Genomic DNA, 21,644 nt, shown 5'->3' with positions numbered 1-21,644 from the left:
GAGATTCAGGATGTGCATGCTTGTCAAGTACAGAAACATTTATGAATATTGACAATGATGCCATGTATTGTGCTTGATAAGACTAGTCGATAAACAGTTCGTAATTATTTTATTGTAATTAAAACAAGAAGTAGAAATCTGGTCCTGAACATACACATGGACCCATATTAAAAGTTCACAAATCATTTTTGTTTTATGTACATTATATACAAAGAGTTCAATTTAAAGATCCCCAACAGGTTCATGGAGGGTTGTCACCAACAGTCTGATGTATCCATGTAGACTCATAATGGTGGAGACACTTGGTATCAAGGTGCTGCACAGAGGCGACAGGAGGGACAGCGTCACGTGAACGAGGGTCACGATGGCCGCACACACGGACAGCGAGTGACGGCAAAGTGCGGCCACGACGCGCAGCATCACCCGGGCTGACTCAAACCAGCCCGCACGTCTTCCTCCTCCCCGGTACTGAGGAGAGCAGCTGCTGTTTCCCAGCGCCCGTGTCGGAGGTTGCCAGGTTGAGCGGCGCAGTCGTCTGCGTCGGTCCAAGTCCTCGCGTGAGAGGAGCACGCGCGCCAGCGTCAGCCCGAGGAACGCGTTCAGCCTCAGCATGACGGAGAGGTATGCGGCTAAGCTGTGGGTGAAAACGAGTGCAGTCTTCAGAAGGATTTCAGTGCCCTTACTAGTCACAATGACGGCTTGACGTGCAGCTGGAGAGTAATTACAGAAAAGACACATTGCTCTCAACGGGAACAGCCTCCGTTCATTAATGGGGCAGTTTGTCATTCACGCGTCATGTGAAGCAGTTCAGGTAACACCCTCTATGCATCAGCTCCTTCTTCTTTTTTTTTTTCTTTTTTTTTAAAGGTGCCTTGAGTGAGATTGAATAACTATTAGCAGGTGCTGCTGCCACTGATTGACGCAGCTACAGGGTGTTGACATAGTTTTGTCGCGAACTATTGGCAAGTCAATTGTTTGAGGACAGTTTTCTCACGCAGCTCAAGTCTAACTGCCAACATTTAAGATGACACTGCATTTAAAAGGGAACAGAAAGCCAAACCCATCAACCAGACAAATGAAGTAAACAGATGTATCTGATTTCTTGATAAGTTAGTGCCTGCATTTTTTTTTTTTTTTTTTTTTTTAGGAACACAGCTTCTCCTAAGATATTTGACAAAACTATTAAATACTTTACGTCTCTGTTTTCCTAGATAATCAGTGAGCAGTCAGGGGCACACCTGCTGTTTATTAGATATTCCCCGTTTGCCCATGATGGGGATTTCAAAGCGAAGCAGAAACTGCAGCAATAACTTTATTTCACTCGCTTTATCTTGTTGTGGCTTAACAAACGTCCCTGATTATCAGCAACTAAATAATATTAAGACATCAAATACTCAGATTTCAGTTCGAAACCATGTGACCAAACAAATTCTTCTTTCCAGTTATCTAATCAGTGAGGGCCAGACACCAGTTTATGTGAGTTGAGCGCAAACCTGGCCTCAACTACAGCGCTGGCCTAGAGTCAAACATATTTCCATTTAACTGTCGGTACGCGTTTATGTGGATTTATGATGAAGAATCTACATATGTATTTGCTTGCGCCTATTACTGAGTTTTTTTATCATATGCGATCACACGTCTGTCAAGTTATATGTTTAGCATAATGTGTCACGAATTATCAGCACCAGCATGCCTTTCCTGCAGCCTGTCCACATTTCCTGAGGATAAGATTGTGTCTAATATTTTCCAGGGCAGCTCACTCCATTCGTGCATGTGACATAATGCAACATATGAACAGCTGGAGCGAGTTAGTGAGTCACTCTGGGCTTTTTTGTAAAAAGCCACTTTCACTGTGAGATCCCAGTGGAAATATCAGTTGTCTAACCTACTTTAATTTAGAACAAAATAAAATAAAAGAAAGACAGCACATCCAATCAGGGATCTACAGAATATCCTCAAATTTCAACATTAACAAATGCCTGTGTGAGAGCTCTGAAAGGAGGAGTGTGGTGGATGAAACGTGAATAATGCGAAATTCAAGTCTTTGCGAGTCGTGATCAAGTCAACAAATATATTGATTATAGTGATTTTCTTTTCAATCTTCCAGATAAATAAACCAAATAGTTTGCAAGTTTGTACATGTATTCAATAAAGAGTTCAAAAAAAAAAATGTCCACTTGTATAAACTTTTGCTGTTTTGCTTGGATTTCAAAACAAGCAGATGTAGGCGTCTATGTAAAACCGATGGCCGGTCGTTCTCCGATTCCTAAAAGTAGCCATGAAATCTGCTTTGCACTGATCCCAGGCTCCTCCGAACCCCATAAAATAATGGCTTCATATTACTGACACGTGAGACATCAGCTTTTATTATGACCCAAGCTTTACCTAAAAAAATAATAATAATAATAAAAAAATAATGCAAAAAAAAAAAAGCTTAAAATAAAAGAATGGTTTAAGGTAATGAACCGGCTGATTGAGTCAGATCTGTGGCTGCTACATTATTTACATAAAACTTTGCTCTAAGCTGTGGGTGTAGGAGGAGCAAGACAACCTGCAAAGCTTTTCCCTGATTCTGACATACTTGTCTTCATTTTGACAGATCACAGTCACACAGTCACCATGGTGAGGTCCAGTATAGCAATGGGGATAAAGGAGTCTACTAAATCCAAATTCATTTTTTTTTATTCTGATGAGAAACAAAAAGAAATACTCAAGCCAGCTGTGACTCACATTAGGCTGGTTGTATATGACATGCGAGTCAAAAGCTGAACGAAACAAAAAGTGCAGATACTTCGCATTGCCGCTTGCCATACGCTTGCTATGCGTATTACTGTGGGTTTATCAGCAACGGTGGTGTTAGAAGAAGGTGATCTATTCAGCAAGGTACAAGTAAAAAAAAAAAGTACAAAACAAGTACAGATATTATATCAGTAAAGAACAAAGATGCTCAAAACACTATCACATGCAATTGCTCAACGTTCAAGAATTCAAAACCAGGGATTTTCAGATTCACATAGGTCATCCATACGTCTGTGTAACATTTGCAGCATTCACGTATTTTAGTGCCGTGATCATTGTGAAAACAGCCGGGGACAACGGGGCATGTGATTCTTCTGAGGCCAAAAGGAGGCAAATGTTTTGTTGCTTTTTGTTTGTTTGTTTGTTTTTTTTACCTGACTCATAGACCTCACTTATAGAAACTGTCTCTTTAATTCAAGCATCCAAGCAATTGCACTGTTGGGCTAGATGTGTACAAAAGTCACTGTAGACAAATAGCTGGAAACCAGCCGTCGCTGCTCCTCTCCACATGGCAGAGAGGCCGCAGCGTGCCGAGCGCGCCACAAGGCGCTCATGTGTCCTTGCTTGCAGATGCAGTCAAGTATCAAGATTGTTATGTTCTGAATGCTGGTCGGACACTGAGTTGCCTTTGTCAGTCTTTTGTGACCTTTTTGTGCCCGTCTCCCGCCGCGGCTCTACAGGCCAGGGCGAGGCGGCGGGCGGGCAGGCGGGGGGGCTCGCCCTGGCGGTGGTCCATGTGGAGGAGGGGGTAAGGCGCTCGCTGGGGAGGCGCAGGGCGGAGGCGTGGGCGGGAGCGCCGGAGGTGCAGGTATGTGCAAGGTGGTGGGAGGAAGGGCCCGGCTGGGAGGCGGCGTGTAAGGGGGGGGAGTGAGCGGCGGGGAAGGGGTGGTGGAAACGGGAGGAGGAGTCGGAGGCAGTGACGGAGGCGTGGAGAAGGAAAATGACAGGGGGCTGCCAGGAGTTGGAGGGAGGGTGCCCTGCGGAGGAGGGGGACTCCTGCTGGGAGGGTTGTAGATGGGAGACGGCTGATGGTGTGGGTAGCGAGGAGGGGGAGATTTCATGCGGGTGAAGTTCATACATCTGCCCTGAAAAATTAAAAACAGATTTCGTTAGCAGAAAGTAGTGGACGTGCCACGGACTGTTTTTGTTTCATCGTGTGCAAAAATCATTCAAACACATAAACTAGGTTCAGCCTATAATCTGGTTCTGGTAGTGAAAGGGAGAGGACTTCTCCACAGACCTGAAGCTAACTTGAATGCATTCATAAAACCAAAATATTCAGTTGATATCATGCTAATTATCCATAATACTGTATAGTCTTAGAGACTGCAGGAACTATTTTTATCCAGCATGACAAAGCTATATTCTCACAGTGAAAGGAAGAATCATTGCATCCTGTCGGTCAAGTCAAACCTACAGCAGTAGATTCCCATTGTGGAGCTTGGAAAATGTGGCCTTCTTCTCCATCCTTTGACAAAACGCACAGCTCTCCTGCTCTGACAGCTAAATTACAAAAACCCCTTTGTGCTTTCTATTACAAATCGCATGGACTGATGACTACAGCAGCTGATAACTGGCTCTCTTACAAAAGCCTTTTCCCATTGTTCCCACACAGCCACATGATATGATCTTTAAGGTCAACAAACCTCTAAACATGTTGTTAATCTCTGTCACAGCTTCTTTTTTTTTCGTGAGCGGCCATGCAACTACTCAGCTGGTTGAGTTAACCTGCCATCACTTACTCTCGATCAAGCCAAAGTGAGGTCATGCGAAAGAGGCTATCCTATTCCTTGAAACAAGCTACACCCCTGGAGCAGCTGCGCCGAGCGGACCAGGGAGTTGGAGTCGACTGATAAGTTATGACGGCTCTGCCTCTCGTTTAGCACCGGAGCAAAATGACCTCTGAGACAAAACCCAGCAAACAGACGCGTGTTATACGTTTCATAGGATTGATATTTATTTTTTTTTCCACTTCCCGAGGGACACTGAACATCATGAATCCTAACGTTTCTTGGACTCTTGCTCTGTGTCATAGAAGTTGAACGTGCACTCAGTCGGATCTGAAAGAATGTGTAGGACATTAGTAATAATAGGGAGGGAAATATACGACAGCGCCCCTCCCTCCCGCCACTGCACTCTTTTAAGGCAAGTTATAAAAGCGTGGCTCTGACAAGAGGCTCCTAATTGCAATCAGAACATGCTTGTTTACTGCCCAAGGAAACTAGAACCGAGATGGGGTTTTTTCAGAGCACTAATGAAGAGCTTTTATGGGAAGGAAGACTGTGCAATTCTTATTACAAAGCTGTGTGTTGGCTCAACTTACTGTAAAGGGGGAAAAAAAAAACTAAGGGACGTGGCACTACGAGTGTCATTTTTTATAAGAGCAGTGAGCTGAGCTTGTCCACCTTAAAGGTGCTGCATAACTGCACTGTAAGTTACTCGGTGGCAAGATGAAGCGGCCTTAATGAGTTTTCTAAGGGTGTCCTGTGGTGTCTGGCAACATGTTGTTAATGGGGGTCGTTGGGGGTATGAGGGGAGGGGTCTTTGTGGATCATCCCACAGATACTCGATCATTTTGGCATCTAGTGAATAGGTCAACACCTTGTGCTGATCTTCATGATTTTTGAAACCATTTTTGTGTGTCTGTGTCAGGTTGCATCCTGCTGGGGATGGCCGCTGCCATCAGGGAGTGTCATTGCTTTGGGGTGGGGGTGTCTGGTCTGGTTTAGGTGGGTGGTACATACCTTAGTAACATCCACATGAATACCAGGACCAAAAGTTTCCCAGCAGAACATTTTATTGTCACAAGATGGCTTTAATGGTATTTACTTCTCCTGTCGGTGGTCATAATGTTGTGGATGATCAGGTAGATTACTCAAAAAGTAACCTCACATAGAAAAGATGCTAAAACTTGTTAGAAATTAGTGGAGTGGATTTGCACATTTTCCAAATCTGAGGTCTTAGATCAGCGCAATTCTCTGTCTTGGAGAAATACGACACATTACATAAGGTCTTGTGGTTGGGATTATCATATACAGAATTCCCTCAGAGTGATTTTTTCACCACATTCAGCTCCCACAGTCTCAAACAACATGTCAGCTGCCAACTGACTAGGTCATCCCACTGTTACCCCACTACAGCTGGCCTTTCAGGAATTACATTTGCTTTTTCATGATGACTTCACCAGACGTCTTTACATTCCTGACGCTGCAGCCTAAGCCCCAACTAACTGCAGGTTTTCCCATGAGTCTCTTTGTGCACAATTCATTGTCTACAGATGGTTGATTTTCTCAAAATATCCAGATACAAGCGAACACAGGCTGGTTAGTGGTGACTGTGTAGCTTTCGTATTCTTCTTACCTTGTCACCTGGGTGAGGTCTCATAACAGACACGCGGTCGTAGCCTTTTCTTAACAGGACCCACAGTGCATCCAGTTTGCTCTGTGGAAACGAAAAATCAAAATGTCACTTTGGCAGAAATCTTCAACTCTAAAGGGAGGCAACATCTTGCTTTCTTAAGGGAAAACAGCATTAAGCCTTTTGGTTGTTTCCAAGGCCTTCACAAACAAAGGTCCAAACTGTACAATGAACTCCAACTGCAATAAAACAACCAGTATCATCTCATTCCTATTGCCATTCGATCTGAAAGGTCTCTTCATAGTTTTTAAAAACACCAAATACTTTGAGGATAAGGGCAGAAATTGCAGCTGTTTTTCCTCACAAAACTGCTGGCTCTGCAGCCCTTCTCTGTGGAGGTCAGTCCAACAGGAGTCTGGTTTCTATTAGCAATCCCCCGCTGACTGGGAAGGCTTCAGACTGACTTCTTTAACCCCATGCTTGCCCTGGAGGAAGGCGCTGTGTGCCAGTAGTCACCTAAGCATTATTACCTTAACACATCTCATGCTACTATGGCATTTAAACATTACTTTCAGTTTTATATCCTCGGCCAGATTAGTTTGGAGTAATTTCTTGCAGATGTTATACTTTATGTAGCACACATGCTAACAGCTGAAAAATGCATTTCTCCCAGCAGAACTATTAAACAACCATGAATGCTCTCAGAAATTAAATGTAAGCTGAACCACATTTACAGGGCGCTTCAACGAATACATCACAAATCCTCCAGTATTTCTCACTTAGTAGCTGAAACGTATTACCGCTAACCGCCGTGGCTGTTGTCAGAGAGAAAACACATTCCCCAGACAGTTTCCACCTGGCAATTCGTTCTGGTACCTTGATGGGTGAGTACCACTTGCGTGGCCCTGGGGGTTTGTGCATGCCATTGTTGAGAACCCGAGTGGGAGGTGGCACATACTCCTGCTCAGGCATCTTCACTTTGGCATTTTTGGCTTTTTCCAACTTTGCTCCTTCTTCAGTGGAACCTTTCTCGCCCCAACGAACCTGATGACAGAGAGTGTTTAGTCATTGATTTGTTTTACTGACGCAGGCGACCTCTGACGTTTTACATTAAAAGCAAATGTTTAGTCAAGTGAGTCTGAGTCAGAGCTCTGGTGTTATTTGAACTCTCTGGAAGTTTGATGTTGGAAGGCGTTAGAGTTGTCTTTTTAGCAACCGCAGCAGTGAACATGTTTACATCTCACCTCCATCCTTTTGATTCCCCCAACTCCTCTCCCTCCGTAGTAGGAGGCATCTACAGTCGGCCATTTCTTCTTAGGGGCTTCAAAGTCTTCATCATCCTACAACACAGAGTAGATTGCATATATTTATTAATGAGTCGTTTGTCAAGCTAATCAGCAACAACTGGGTGACAGTAAAGGTGTAATTTATTTTTTTTTTCTGTTTAGTTCTCTATTTTAAATAAATATGTATAAAATACATATGTCTGGAAATCCCCCTGAAGTAAATACCTCTCTGTCTGCAACTCCCCAGCCCCCTTTTTTTTTTTTTATCCCCTCTGCTCCATTTGTCAGATCAGAGGAAATTACAAAGCCCACTGGCTGAACTTGTGATGTTTCAGCTCTTTAATTCCCCCTGTCTGGCTCATAATCTATCAGAATGTCAAACAGAGGAAACCATAATGATGGCTGTAAATTGTCTTTAAGGCTGCAGTTCACGCTGGAGTGTGTTTTTGGAATGAAATCACCAGTTTAACCTTACTTTCTAGTTTAATTCAATGCAAATAAACTCAGACTGATTTCTGCTCCGGTCGCATGTAGACAACTGCATTGTGTTTCTGGGGTATCAAAATATACTCAAATCACAGGAGTTTACTCATGAGCTTGAATCCATTTGTTCAAGAAATTCAATTACAGGTTCTTGGAATAAACAGAATCCAAGGACCTGTAATTTAAAAAGCAGCTGGACAAGATGGGATTTCGTTGTTACTCTTAGATGGCATCGATTTACATCGCCTTTGATGAATTACAGAATGAGTGAAGAGAGTTGTAAGCCACCGAGTGAGTGAGAGACGTCACATGGTTATTGAGGTTTAAATACTCGGAGTAAACTCAACAATTACATAAACTAAACACTGGCAGCTCTCGAAGTCTTAACTCATGACCTCTCTTTGTTTTTTTTTTCATCAGAAACAGAGACGGTGTAGATCGTACCGAGCTCTCCTCCGCAACTGGGGGTGGGGGTTCGTGGATGATCTGTGGATGGAAAAAAAAAAGTCAACAAAAAAAAAATCAGACGGCATGAGAGGAAAAAAATAATGCAGTGGGTGATGCATCATGAGATGACAGAAGTCACAAACATCTGTGTCAGAAGGTATTTTTGTATAATCTCCATGTCAGAGCAGCGTTTTCTCTGAGCGCAACAAGATGGTTACACAACAACACATGCCAGAGGAATTGTTTTTTCCTCTTCGTGTCTACTACGTACAAGAGCTGACCTAGAAATCTGCTATCCAGATTTTTTAGCCTGAGGTTGTTGATTAAGAGAAGAGAAGAGCAACGGGCTCATAAATACCCTATTATGTGCTTTTAGGTTCTTTACTGCGCATTGTTTCTCATAAATGTTTATAGCATTTATACATTTGAGTTTTTTGAATCAATCTGATTCTGACTTTTTATGCGTCCATTTCCATTTTCTGTCCCCTCGTATCCCTTTTGTCTTCATATATGTCACCCGATGTGCAGTGTGTTTTTCTTTTTTTTTTTTTTTTTCTCACCAGCGCTATAAAGACAGTTTCTTCTACACTGAACGCACTTGGCAAATTAAGTGATTCTGATTTGTGATTTTCCTGCATGCTCCTCCAAATCCTGGAGCGCAAGGCGATTCCCCATGGCAACCGGGTGTCGTTTTCCTAAACACACTTGCTGTGAAGTCTTGAATTTGCAAGCAAGTGGACAAGAACAGACAAAGTGAAGGGAGAGCGAGCCATGCTGTAAAAGCCGACATCTCTCGCTGGCGGCCCCTTAGCTTTCCAGTTTCCAGCGTTGGAAACATTGGAATGGGTTTTGAGAAGACACCATGCTCTTCATTTTGAGAGGAGGAGGAATACAGATTTTGGACAGAGGACAACTACTAACAAGGGAGTTTGCTGAAATGTTGTGATGCTGGCAATTGGACCACTGTCTAAATAATGGCACGGACATGTGTTTTCCCAAAGCATTTGCTCCTGTTACATTCTCCAGAGCAGATGGCATTCATGAAAAAAAAAGATAGTTTATTGAACATTTTATGTCTGGTGAGTTGTCATTCTTCTTAACATCTCATGGTAACAAAGACATCAACCCAAAGCATTCATGCTACATTTATTTGATTTTATTTCCACATCGCTAGCTGGAAATTGAAATTATTCAGAGCCATTATTGATGGAAGAATTCTTTGCTTCTTCCAGTGAATATACTGAGTGAGTGTTGGGGTCAGTTGCTGTGACCTTTGGAAACAGAAGTTATTTAAACAGCAACATAATTACTTAAACACGTGTTCACCCGATGGCCTCGACCTATATTCAGCTGCAAAGAACCAAAAGGGCGATACGCCCTTATTGACCCACAGACCCTTCTCACAATGGGAGTGTTGTTTAGGTTAATAAGACACATCAGGGTGCATTAGCTGGACAGCTCAGACCTGAAAAAGACATTTCTCTGTGTTGTATAGTCTGCAAGCACTGCGTTCCAAAAGAGCATAAAAGTCATATAAAATCCAGAAATGTTAGACTAGAATCTGTAAATCAGAATGTGTGTGTGTGTTATTATTGCTGCTGTGCTTCTTGGGACTCACCACAGTGCAGCACAGAGGCCAGAACCACCAGAGGAGAGCCAAGACCAGGAGCAGCATGAGGATGAGCAGAGCTATGGCCAGGATGGTCCCATCAGACTGTAACAGAGACAGACACGTCAACACAGACTGAGCTACATGTAAACTGAAGGCTTTGTGCAAGGAAGAGACGCTTTCAGTTTCTCTTCCATCTAGTGAGTCCTTCAAGACAATGATTCTGCTGAGGTCGAAATATTTCAGCTGAACTGTATTTATCATTCAGACATCTTAAGGTCGTGATTGCAGCCGTTGGATTGTTTTCTCTCGCTTGCTATCTGTTCTCTTTTAACTGTTGGAAGGCCTCGTGGCAAACTGAACGCTGAGCGCTGCTGCGTTAAACCGTACTCACACAGCTCACAGTGGTAATAGTGACCGAACTGGAGATGAAGCTGAGACCTTCGTTCATGCTGACATAAAGATTTGCCGCCCTGGAAAAGACAAAGAAAAAATATATCAGGCTAAAAGATGTCATATGAAACTTCCCTTCTGTTTAAATCAATCATTGGACTTACATCCCCTCATCCTGGAGCACTGGTGCGGGGCAGAGAAGATACGTATCTTCCACGATCAACGGCTTCACCACTGGAGGAGCAGAGGGACATGGCTCATAAAAAACTGACGCCTGTCTCAGCCAAACTTTCCAGACTTGTTTTGTAATAGTCAGTGACACGCTAAGCTCCTGAAGCAGGACGTTCTACCCACGGATCATCACTTAAGTCACCGTTCATTCCATGTCATGTCACCGTTTGGCCTGATTACAGATTAAGATCAGCTTATTGCCGAGGGTGCACAGTCAAGAAAGGCAAACCAGACAATCATTTAGTGTCCTGTGAAAGAAGAAAAAGAAAAGCGACTGCAGACAGCAACCTATGTGAGCCATGCAGGGCATTAACAATACTCCACAACTACCATAGGGGCCTTCTATCTACCATATGACAGATTTTGCTGGACACCTTTGTTTAGGATCCCCCAGAACCGAACACCGCCACCGTTTATGGTCTGCTTAATGCCACCTGACTTCAGGGTGGATGTCACAATCTTTTCTGCAACTCAGACTGAGATTGTCTGCAAAACAAGTGATTTACTTTCCACCATCTGATGGAAACACCAATATAAGCTATTTCATCACAGTTTTTGTTTTCCAGGCAATATCTAGGTCCTCTCCCCGTCCAGTTGGCTGTTGGCGATGGGGTTCCAACAAGCATCGTCACCCAGGCCTGTCTGCTTATCCTGGCAGGGGGAGAGCATACCTCAGAACTGAGGGAATCAACACAAGTGGCTGCTCTTTTTCTGGGAGGGGGAGATGGAGGATCTGTGCTGCCAAAAACAGCTCCACGCCATGTACAAACTGGGCCAGATATCAGTTCATCTCCGTCTCCACCTTCCACTCCGAATAGCTTCATATGTTTAAAGCAAAGGACAAAAGGGACAAAGGAGACAAGTCCATGAGACGTGATTCTCTGCTGTTTTTCACCCCTTAAAGGATGGAGATTCTGGCAATCTCCTCGTGTGCCGTGTCATGATGTTTTATTGGATTGTTTTCTCCTCAAGCACAAAGAGAGGTCATGTTTTACTGTGAGGAGCAGACACATGCCAAGAGTTCAGCTTCTACCAGTAAATTATTCAATGAGTTAGTGTTTACGATGATGACAGACGTACAATATCTGAGAGACTGGTTAGTGAGATGCACCAGCGTCTCGGTCAAAGTATTAAAAAGTAGATTCTGGGGAAACTTTCGTAGAGTTTGACTCACTGACGAACTCACTGTTATTTTAATGGGTTGTTTCTTTGGATCAAACTCCCATAAAGTTTCTTGCCAAGAGTAAGATGTGGAGATTAATACCTCCATTATGCTACAATAAAATATTAGGCTGCAATGAGTAAATGGTTAGCTTAGCTTAGCAAAACAAGGGAAAAGATGTAGTCTACGTATTAAACTTTCCCAACAATTTCATGTACTTTTCTAGTTTAATCACATGCAAAATATTGGTGTTATCAGCGTTTTTACAGCATTTTGCTTTGCTGTGAGTTTTCCATGCAAGAGACAAGTTGGTAGGTGGATTTTCTTTTTTTCGAACTCTTGTTCCCAACATTCACACAGCTGTCGCCTGCCACATCTGTCTGTAAGACAGTGAATATCTCTGGAGTGAACCTGCCAGTTCCCAACAAGCTAAACCGACTGTATTTGCTGCTATTTTCTTCCTGGAGACACAAACTCAAACACGGATTCATCTGCTTAACACATGTCGCTGCATTTAGCCGCTTTCTTTTTAACCATATCCGCAAAGTAGGAAGAAGGCTGCAGAGGAGTCAGTAAAAGTGTACTATTTGAAAACTGGTTTTCCCTTAACACCGTAATATATTTATCCACGGCCTAATTATTTTCATCAAATCCCGGATTCCAGAGGATCTTGTGTAAACCTTCTAGGGAAGTGAATGAATCTGCGCAGAGGCTAAGTACAATGGAACTGACATGAGGGGGTAATTTTACACAAATTACTTCAATGTCTGCAGTTTGCAGGAAGTTGAATGTTGCATCATGCAGAATCATTTAGGATACATATACTCTGAACACATACCTGCTCCTCATTTTTACTTAAGTGGAAAAGACGTTTACTGTGTACTTCGGTTCTGGGGGAAATCTTTTTAATTAGACCAGCACCTCCTGCCGCCAATGTGTCATACTTAGCTGGATGTGGTCTTAAAGCTGTTACAGTAATCTGCTAGTAAACACCATGGAAAAACTGGTTGCTTCCTAAAATGCCACTTTTTTTTTCTTTTTTTTTGCTTCTCCTTCATGGTTGTTTTATCTTGGTGTTAAAACTATACATGTGCTGCTTTAAAGAAAACCAAAAACAGAGGCATGACTGCTGGTTTGATCACAGACGATTCCAGATGTGAAGCTGTGAGGTGTTTGAGTTTTGGGAAACTCAGTTAGGTGTAAATTACATGAAGTTCACGTAGCCCTGAGCTGTTGTCATTTAAAACCTAGGCCTTGTTGTCAGACACCTGGTCAAAATGCCATATAAAAATAGATTGAGTATATCTCAGCAACTACAGGGTTTATGTGTATAGTTTTATACATAACAAAGAAAACAAATCTAAGGTAGGAGAGGTGCAACAACAGTACATACTGTACCTTACTGGGTTCACACCCACACCAAGACTAATACTAATAAAGTGAAGCTTTGGCTAAACATTATGAGCATTTTACCAAGTTCTTTCATGTTAAATACGTATACTGTATATATGCCTTGCTACGTAATTAGCAGACTCTTGCTCTTCACTCTCAGCTTGTTTTTACTGTATATGAACCGAGGCATCGCCTTTAAGTTATCACACTACAGCGGTGTTCGTCTACGTTTCACTCACTCTTAGTTAGGGTGTCATTGATTCGGAAACTGCACAGGACTTTGTCCACATTCCTGGCATGGAGGAATCCATTTCCTCTCACCACCACCTGGAAGGACTCTGGTGTGACAAACGAAACAGAAGAAACATCTGCATTAAATAAAGCGAAATAACTGTATAATAGCTTGAGGTAACATGATAATGTTAACGCTGATCTTCATTTGGAAGGAGCGACAAAAAAACCCAGCTCTGCCAACACATCCATAACAATAAAGATGGCCTAGTGTCCTGGAAGAAAACACTGGAAAACACTGGACACCAGATGTATCTGTGACAATGTGCTGCCAGTGACGTTACCATTATGTTTTCATTCGCTTGCAAGTTTGACGTTGATCTGATGATGGTCACTGCAGAAAATGACACATTATTTGTTTTTTTTTTAAGTTTTCACATATCCCAGCCGCTAAACATTTTATCTGTCAGTCAAATTTAGTTTGAGAGAATTTTTAACTTAGGTCACGGTGTAGGTGACTGACATGTTGATAAGTACTGGTGTACTGAGGAATTATATCTGAATCACAAATGTGTGCACTCTCTGTGTGGCAAATGAGGGGTTGCAGCTCCATTACCTTTGTAACATGTTTTAGTGACAAAGAACTATACATATATACACAAATATATATAGATATAGACATAATTATTTCATTTTTTTCTTCTTGTCGTACCTCCTGCACAGATGCTGGAGGGCTCCGCTGCCAAAATCTCGATACAAGACTTTTTCAGGATCTGAGGAGAAAAGCATCATGGTTTGTGTTGTCCTTATTCTCACCATGTGGTTGTCTGCCTGTTCTATTTTTGCCTGTCTGTTCCATATCTATTTTTCCAGCCACCTTCATGTCTTCATTAATTACCTTTTCGGTTGTGATCTGTAAGCGTATTGCCCTGTGTTGCCAGAAAGTGAAGGAGACTGACTGACGACCCACTACCCCACTAACGTGCAAGAAGTGACAGCTTTCAGTTCACTCTTAATCCACTCCAGATCACAGCTGGCAACCCGACCTTTATCGCGGCTCAACAAGCCACGTACCCCAGTGACAGCAGCACCTTTATAACAGGCTGTTTTTCATTTGAGTGAAAACGCATTAGGTTGGTCTTAAGAAATACAGCGCATACTTTGATCACGTCAGGCCCAATATCAGTCGTACAGATCAAAAGGAGCAAAGTCCCAGCAAGATCTCCTGGAGTTATGGACAGGATCCATGAATGGAATAACTTGAACCTATTTTGCCTTATTCCTGCCAGTGTGCTGGCGGATTATTGATGGTAGACATTATAGAAAGTCCAGGAAAGATAAATTAATTACTTTGACCTTTTATCTCTCTGTAGGCCATAATTATAGCAGGAAGCGTTTGACAATGTAATCAGCGTCTGTGGTTTGTAATTGTGTGTGAAATGCTTACTGAATCGATGACTCCTTGCAAGGCTTCGAATCCATCATTTACAGGAAAGACGTGATCTTTACTATCAGCAATTTTTGCCAGCTGTACAGGAAACAAATTATTACAAATGCGGTTATTCATCCACAACTTCTGTTCAATCTAATTGCACTCTGATGTTGTCTGGCTAGACTAATACTTGGTTAAACTTGTAGGACACGTAATGAAACAAAACAGTCCATATGAAAAAAATTTAAAAAATGATCTAATTTCCTTTTTATTTTGGTTAACATCAAACAAAGACGAGAAATATGTTTCTTGATATGACATTTTGCATCGGTTTGGCCACTAGTCACTTGGGTTGTTGTATAAAATCTAATAAATTTTCACAAACTTGTTCGCTTCAGTTCCAGGAACAGAGCCGGTGGGTTTGAAGAGTAATGTGTGTGTCTTATAGCTGTGTAAATACTTTTAACAGAAATAACAAGTAGCAATAGTAACTGGTTTTGGTCTTGACTTCCAAAACTTAAAATATTGTCAAAATATTATCATCCATTTCACTGTCAGTGTCATCACACATTAAAGCTGAGGCCAAAAATCTGAAAACACACACCTGTGTTTCATTGAAGTCCTTCACCCCCACGCAGTACACTGAGGCACCAAGGCTTCGGGAGCGGTTGGCCTGCCAGGTATGCACACAGATGCACACAAAAACAGGAAGAAGCTCAACACCTGGGTTCAATTACACCTCTGCATTTCACAACATCCCCCAAATCATAGTCGAAAAAGGCTCGTGTTTGTCTTCTTAACAAGAAGTTGGGCAACACCATGTTCCACTTAATAATATTACCACATGACAACAACACACACATGCCTGAATGGCAAAACAGAAAAAAACAACTTCTTTTCCAAGGAATAATGCCTGTGGATTTAGGTGTTGACAATAAATTACAGCATAAGTCCTCCCTCCGCTTCCAAGTGGGAAGTTTTAGTTTAGGAACATTATTCCTACTTCATCCCTGCTGTCAACATGTTTTTGTGGGCACTCAGAGCTTTCACACGCCTTCACCTGGAGTGCCTGAACGGTCTGAGGAGCTCGTAAATCATCATATCTCCGGCACAAATGTGAGAACGCCGACCCGGAGGATCAAAGTGGCAGCGTTTCACCCGATCCTTCACATGTTTCACTGGCTTGGAGTTCGTGTGACCCACTTCATCTTTCTTTTCGTCTCTCACTCACCTCTCTCTCGGCGTAGTAGAAAAGATCCTCATGCAGCTCTCCATCCGTCAGAGCTATGATAACACTGGCAGTGCGATAGCCTGCGGACAAAAAAAAAACATCTGATCATCCTCGATGTTGTTTCACTCATTATATCTACATTACAGCAACTCGTTGTCATAAGATGCAACATATAATCATTGTAATAACTCACAGTTTGTTTCAGAGTATATACTGTCATCTAGGATGTACGATCAGACATGGGCTGGCACTTCGACCGTCACTTTTGGCTCATACCATCAAGTCAAATCAAAGGTATTGAAAGCTGTATATATCATTTAAACTGTCAGCAAAGAATTTGTTTTCTGCTTTATGACCTTGTTTAATGTGAATAATTCATAGACCTGAAGCAGTTTCCTTTAATAGATACAGATACAGTTTATTTATGTGCTTAGTTGGAAACTACTTATCCCCACAGAATCAGACAAAATCAATGATATAAAGCCACACTGGGGGATTTTACTGTACCTTCTTTTCCATCCGAGCAAAGACAAGCAATACACACCTTCTGTGTTTCCGTAGTATATCTGCTCACTGGCCTGTGAACACAGACGAGCTGGATTCAAACAGTGAACTAACCCCCTGGTAGCATGCAGTGAATGAAAGAACTCCTCCCATCTCTAACACAATGCTGGGGCCTGCGTGCTGTTTGCTCTGGAGCCGGACCAGAGGAAAGACAGATACCAGCTTGGAGGTCATCACGCAGGCTGCTTACCCTCAGTATGCCCTCATGCATGAAAGTATCACCCCCCGGACGAACCCCGTGGAGCTCCTCCAGCCCTTTGCGAATGCGCTCCCTACGCAGATAAACAGAAGACAAGGGCTTTTGATAATCCATTCCAACTGACACATTTATTTTGTAAGATTCATTTGTGAACAGACATTTAACCAAAAACAGAGACTATGAGGCGTGGTAACAAGATAATGGTTTCCAGTGTTTTTAGAAAACAGATGAATAAACTGAAACAGTATTAAAGGGTATTGGCTGGATATAACTGTCGACGCAGATAGCCAGGAATGAGTCCTTTGTAGAAGAAGGGCTCTGAAACTGCGAAAAGATTTTGCGACTGCTGAGACACAGAGGAAAGATAAGACTCATGAACTGTCTACAGTGTGTCAAAAGCCACATGATTAAGTAGTCGTCCAGACCGGCGACACAGTAGACAGATCACAGGAAGGGAAAGTATCTGTTTGGAACCTCTTCTTGATCATAAAAATCATAGCTCACAACTGTGTCTGACCTCTGCAGCAATCTGGTATTACACTCAGCTGGATGATAGAAAGGTAAAGGATTAAACCCATTTTTTTTTTCTCTGTGGATCTGCTCCCACCTGTCTTCTGTCAGGCTCATTAAGATCTGTCCCTCGGTGGAGAACACAATGAACGACATCCGCAACTGTGGGCTGGAGCACGGAGAAGACAAAAGCACAGTCTGTTAGATCAGTAGTCATTTCTTGTAGCATGTTTCCCACATTCACATTTATAATACCTTATGAATTTATGAGCTAGATGTTCCACAAAGTGATAGATTTCAGTCCAGTGATTCTGCACGCTCCCCGATCTGAGAAGAAAAATATAAGAAAATAAAAGTGTCTCTTTTAACCTCAGTACATCTAAAGTGCATGACCTTGTCTCTGACAGTGGCGCTGAGATCAGTGACATGGAAAAGGGTCCCCACCCCTCTGAGACTGGAGCTAGACTTATGGATAAAAGAATGCAGCCATGTTATTTGTGGTCATTTTAGTGCATACATGCATGCGTTTGTATTCCATACTGTGTCTCTTTCTGTCGTCATTGCCTCTGAATGCTTTGGCCGCTGGGCCTGTGCCCAATAGGCCCTTCTCGGTAATCAGTCCAGGGGGCTGACTGTTTATAATGAGAACAGCTGAATGGAAAGTTTCTTCAGAGTAATTCTGCATGGCCGCGTGTTTTTGACAGCACAGCTGGTTTACTCCAGGGAGCAGCAGTGAGGTTGCACTTCTCAGATTACTGGTAAACTCTTCACTTGGTGAATTTAATTGCTTCTGTGTTATTAATAATCACACAGTTCCCGTTAAACCTTCATGCAACCAGCTGTCCAGTCACAACTGGGTCAGTGCAGGTGGTAATTGTCTTTCACTCATTTCCCTTTGTTCCAGTAACCTCAGGACTGTTGCATTTTTCCTACATGTTTTTCCTCAGTGACATGGCATCGGCCTCACAGTTTGATGCGTCCTGCCCTATTATTACAAGGAACTGAAGATTAAAGGAGGACGGTTTTAGGAGAGCAAAATCTTAGTATCAATCTGTCCAATTAGTTGCATCAGCAACATTATGCACTTAAAAGTATCTGGTCCACATGTCATTCTGTGTGTCACTGCTGATTCTTATCAAAGTGTCTTTCGTTTAAACTGTGTTTCTAGGAGCCACCAGTTTCTCAAACAAACATTTTTCCATTGTTACTGTGACACAGGTCCCAGCACCGACAGCTGAGCCAACAGCTCTGAAACACTGGAACATCTGGACCAAATGGAGAAAGGCAGAGCAGACATGTAGATGAGAGAGAGGTGGAGGAGGAGAGAAATCAGGCAGATACTGTGAGAGGACAGTGTGGGCAGGTGGAGAATGTCACTGCTAAAAGGCTAGGTTGGGTTGGCCTGGAGTAAAAGAAGATAAAATAAACAGGTGAGGCTGTGAACTGATGCTGCATATGTGCTGTCAGGTAACATAAATCTGTGTAGTTCAAACATGACTAACGCTGGCAGTTTCCAGCGGTGTGCCGGGAGCTGGCACTGACATGTACCGTAGGAAAACTGGAAAATCTACCTCCACCTTCGGAGGCGACGGCTATCTAAACAGTGGAGCTACGGAAATTCTTGATTCACATCTGTCAAATAAGAAAAATGGAAAAATGATCAGAAATTTGTTCTCGTTGGCAAACTTGTTGGCTTGTGGTGAAACACAAAATAACAACAATTAATTTTAAGCCAGGTTTGCGAAACACAAATGTCATACGGTAAGTACTCTGTTACAGTTCAAAGTTATTTCTCAGAATCATTTTAAACAAATGCAACAAGTATTTTCTCGAAATATATGCAAAAATAATGGGAAACTAAAAGTCGCTATTCGATGAAAAAAAGATTAATATATATCATGTATATATATATATATATATATATATATATATATATATATCATGTATGCACTGTAAACAACATGGTGCCTCTGGTCAGGTGCCTGAGTAGAGTAGCACTGTTTAAAGAAAACACTGAGATAGCTGAAATCTAGGTCAGATAAACATGGTTTCTAAATCAAGACCAATGTATCCAAATTATTTCTCCTTTTGGGAGGCCAAACATCCTGCCTCCCTCTTGAGATACACAGACTTTGTCAAAGGTCCAAGAAGATGATCAAACACCATGTTGCGGAAACTTTAAAAGGCAAAGAAATCTCCATGGTATATGATATAACTGCTTTTTGCCTGTGCAGACTGTGTGCATCTGCAGCTGACTGATGAAAACCCCTCACACACACCACTAATTATTACCATCTGTAGACACATGCTGAAATGTAGGCCTAACAGAGCATTGTGTCATCGGTTCATCCAGTTTGCTGCTTGAAAACATAACACCAGTGGAGTAATGATGACAGAACTGGTCGGGCACACTCAATGATTTCTGCAGGGATGATGCATATTCACTTTAGAAAACCTTTAGTCACGATGTCACTTTTTAAAGCCACCATGAGACGTGTTGATGTAGTGTTAAATCACACTCAGTCACCAGAGATAAATACAATGTAGTGGAGCGAATGCAAATCAAAAAGTGAATACACTGTTTTCAATCAAACTGTCACACTGATGTGAAGTGCGTCTCACATAAATGGATTTCACATGCCAGAAACCATCCTTTTCATCTGTGGACTGTAAATGCATCAGACAGTGTGTTTCAGGGAGCTCAACTCACTTGTCCAAAACAAAGTAGAGATCAAAGCCTCCAAAGCATGAGGACGACTGAGGCTGCCTCCTGCCCTGGTTTGGTCCAGCATTACCAGCTGTGAGAACAACCAGCGCAGCTCCAAACACCAGTGGAAACCAGGAGCTTCTACTCCAGCACGACATTATTGAAGAAAGCCTCATGCAGATCATACAATGAAGAAAAGCACTTTCAGTTAAAAAAAAAAGAAAAAAGTTTTAAATAAAAGTTAATCCTCTTTGCAGATTCTTCTTGTGGTCCTCCACAGAAGTCTTCACCATCAAAAAGCAATAATCCAAAAGAGAGCAGTGAGGGTAAATCAGAGGTTGAAGGTGAGGGGGGAGAGAGGGTCTCACCCTCTCATCACCAGGTTCAATACAACGTGCACAAAGATGAAAAGGGCGCCCCAGCCTCCCACTCTTGCTGCTCTTTGTTAATGTCAAGGCCATGCAACCGAAAGATCCCCAAACCATTGATATCTAACTCTTTGCAAAACTCACCCTGTGTTTTCAACTCTCTCTCTCTCTCTCTCTCTCTCTCTCAGGAGAGAAAGAGTGATGATGACAATACAGTGGAAACACCAGAATATACTGACTCGCCCTGCCACCTAGTGGTGATGAGTGGCTGCTTGTAATCAATCATGACATAATAAATATGAACTCAATGACCCCTTGAACTGAGGAACTCGGCAGTACTACTGTCGGTATCTTTTGTGAATCGATGTAAAAGCGCTGACTCCTCTGTAAATTCACATTTCAAACTGCGCATTGTGCTGCATTAAACTTGGAAGGAAAATGACTGAAAACACTCCAACTATAGTAAATCTCTTCATTTTCCTTTGGGCTTAAGCTACGGCCACAAGTAAAGCAGTATCTTTTACAACCATACATCAAAATTTTTCATAGTAAACATATTTCTAAAGGTGCTATTGACATGATATTTTTACCAGGTGTTGGTAACAACCCAAGTAATCCATACATAGAAAGAAACCAAAACAAATAAGTTCAGAAATTAAGTTAATAATGTATTAATTAATAATATCTAATAATGTAAAATAACAGAGGGGACAAAAGTATTGAAAACACGCAGAAAGGGAGGTGAAAAAGGCATGGAAAGTCAAGACACCAGCTGAAATCTATCAGTGATCAGAAAGCCATCCAGTCCCTTGTCAGTGCAAATGAATATCAGCTGGTTCAGTCCAAACGGATGACCTATAAAAGGTGTGTCATTACCAAGGTGTCATACAAAGAACATGTCATGATGGTTAAAAGCAAAGAACGCTCTCAAGACCTTCGCAACCTTGTTGTGGCATTGGTTTCAGAAGGATTTCTAAACTTCTGAATGTTCCAGTGAGCACTGTTGGGGCCGTAATCCGGAAGTGGAAAGAACATCATTCGAGCATAAACCGGCCATGACCAGCTGCTCCTCGTAAGATTTCTGACAGAGGAGTGAAAAGAACTATCAGAAGAGTTGTCCAAGAGCCAAGGCCCACCTGTGGAGAGCTTCAGAAAGACCTGGAATTAGCAGGTACAATTGTTTCAAAAAAAACAATAAGTAATGCATGGCTGTGGCCTGTACGCACGCTCACCACGCAAAACT

General features: G+C 42.3%; 1 protein-coding gene and 1 long non-coding RNA gene across 2 annotated transcripts; one reads left to right on the top strand and one right to left on the bottom strand.

Moving 5' to 3' along the window:
* Window positions 1-95: 95 nt before the first annotated feature.
* On the bottom strand, window positions 96-20,544 carry LOC125011890 (anthrax toxin receptor 1-like). The gene is made up of 18 exons (XM_047591398.1): window positions 20,037-20,544; window positions 17,582-17,653; window positions 17,424-17,495; window positions 16,808-16,889; window positions 16,598-16,631; window positions 16,054-16,133; window positions 15,427-15,495; window positions 14,838-14,918; window positions 14,103-14,163; window positions 13,399-13,497; window positions 10,539-10,608; window positions 10,376-10,454; window positions 9,991-10,086; window positions 8,370-8,411; window positions 7,401-7,496; window positions 7,033-7,200; window positions 6,160-6,240; window positions 96-3,884 (listed from the first exon to the last, which is right to left on the bottom strand). Exons 1-18 carry the CDS (start codon window positions 20,216-20,218, stop codon window positions 3,474-3,476), a joined length of 1,875 nt encoding a protein of 624 aa, XP_047447354.1. The 5' UTR covers window positions 20,219-20,544; the 3' UTR covers window positions 96-3,473.
* LOC125011891 lies at window positions 3,548-14,783 on the top strand. The gene is made up of 3 exons (XR_007113228.1): window positions 3,548-3,607; window positions 14,114-14,183; window positions 14,332-14,783. It is a non-coding gene; the product is annotated as an uncharacterized LOC125011891 (long non-coding RNA).
* Window positions 20,545-21,644: the final 1,100 nt, after the last annotated feature.

The sequence above is a fragment of the Mugil cephalus genome, chromosome 8 (assembly GCF_022458985.1).
Source record: "Mugil cephalus isolate CIBA_MC_2020 chromosome 8, CIBA_Mcephalus_1.1, whole genome shotgun sequence".
In the NCBI taxonomy this organism is placed as follows: domain Eukaryota; kingdom Metazoa; phylum Chordata; class Actinopteri; order Mugiliformes; family Mugilidae; genus Mugil; species Mugil cephalus.
Note: the sequence above shows the minus strand (reverse complement) of the source record. Positions and strands in the feature narration are given on the sequence as shown.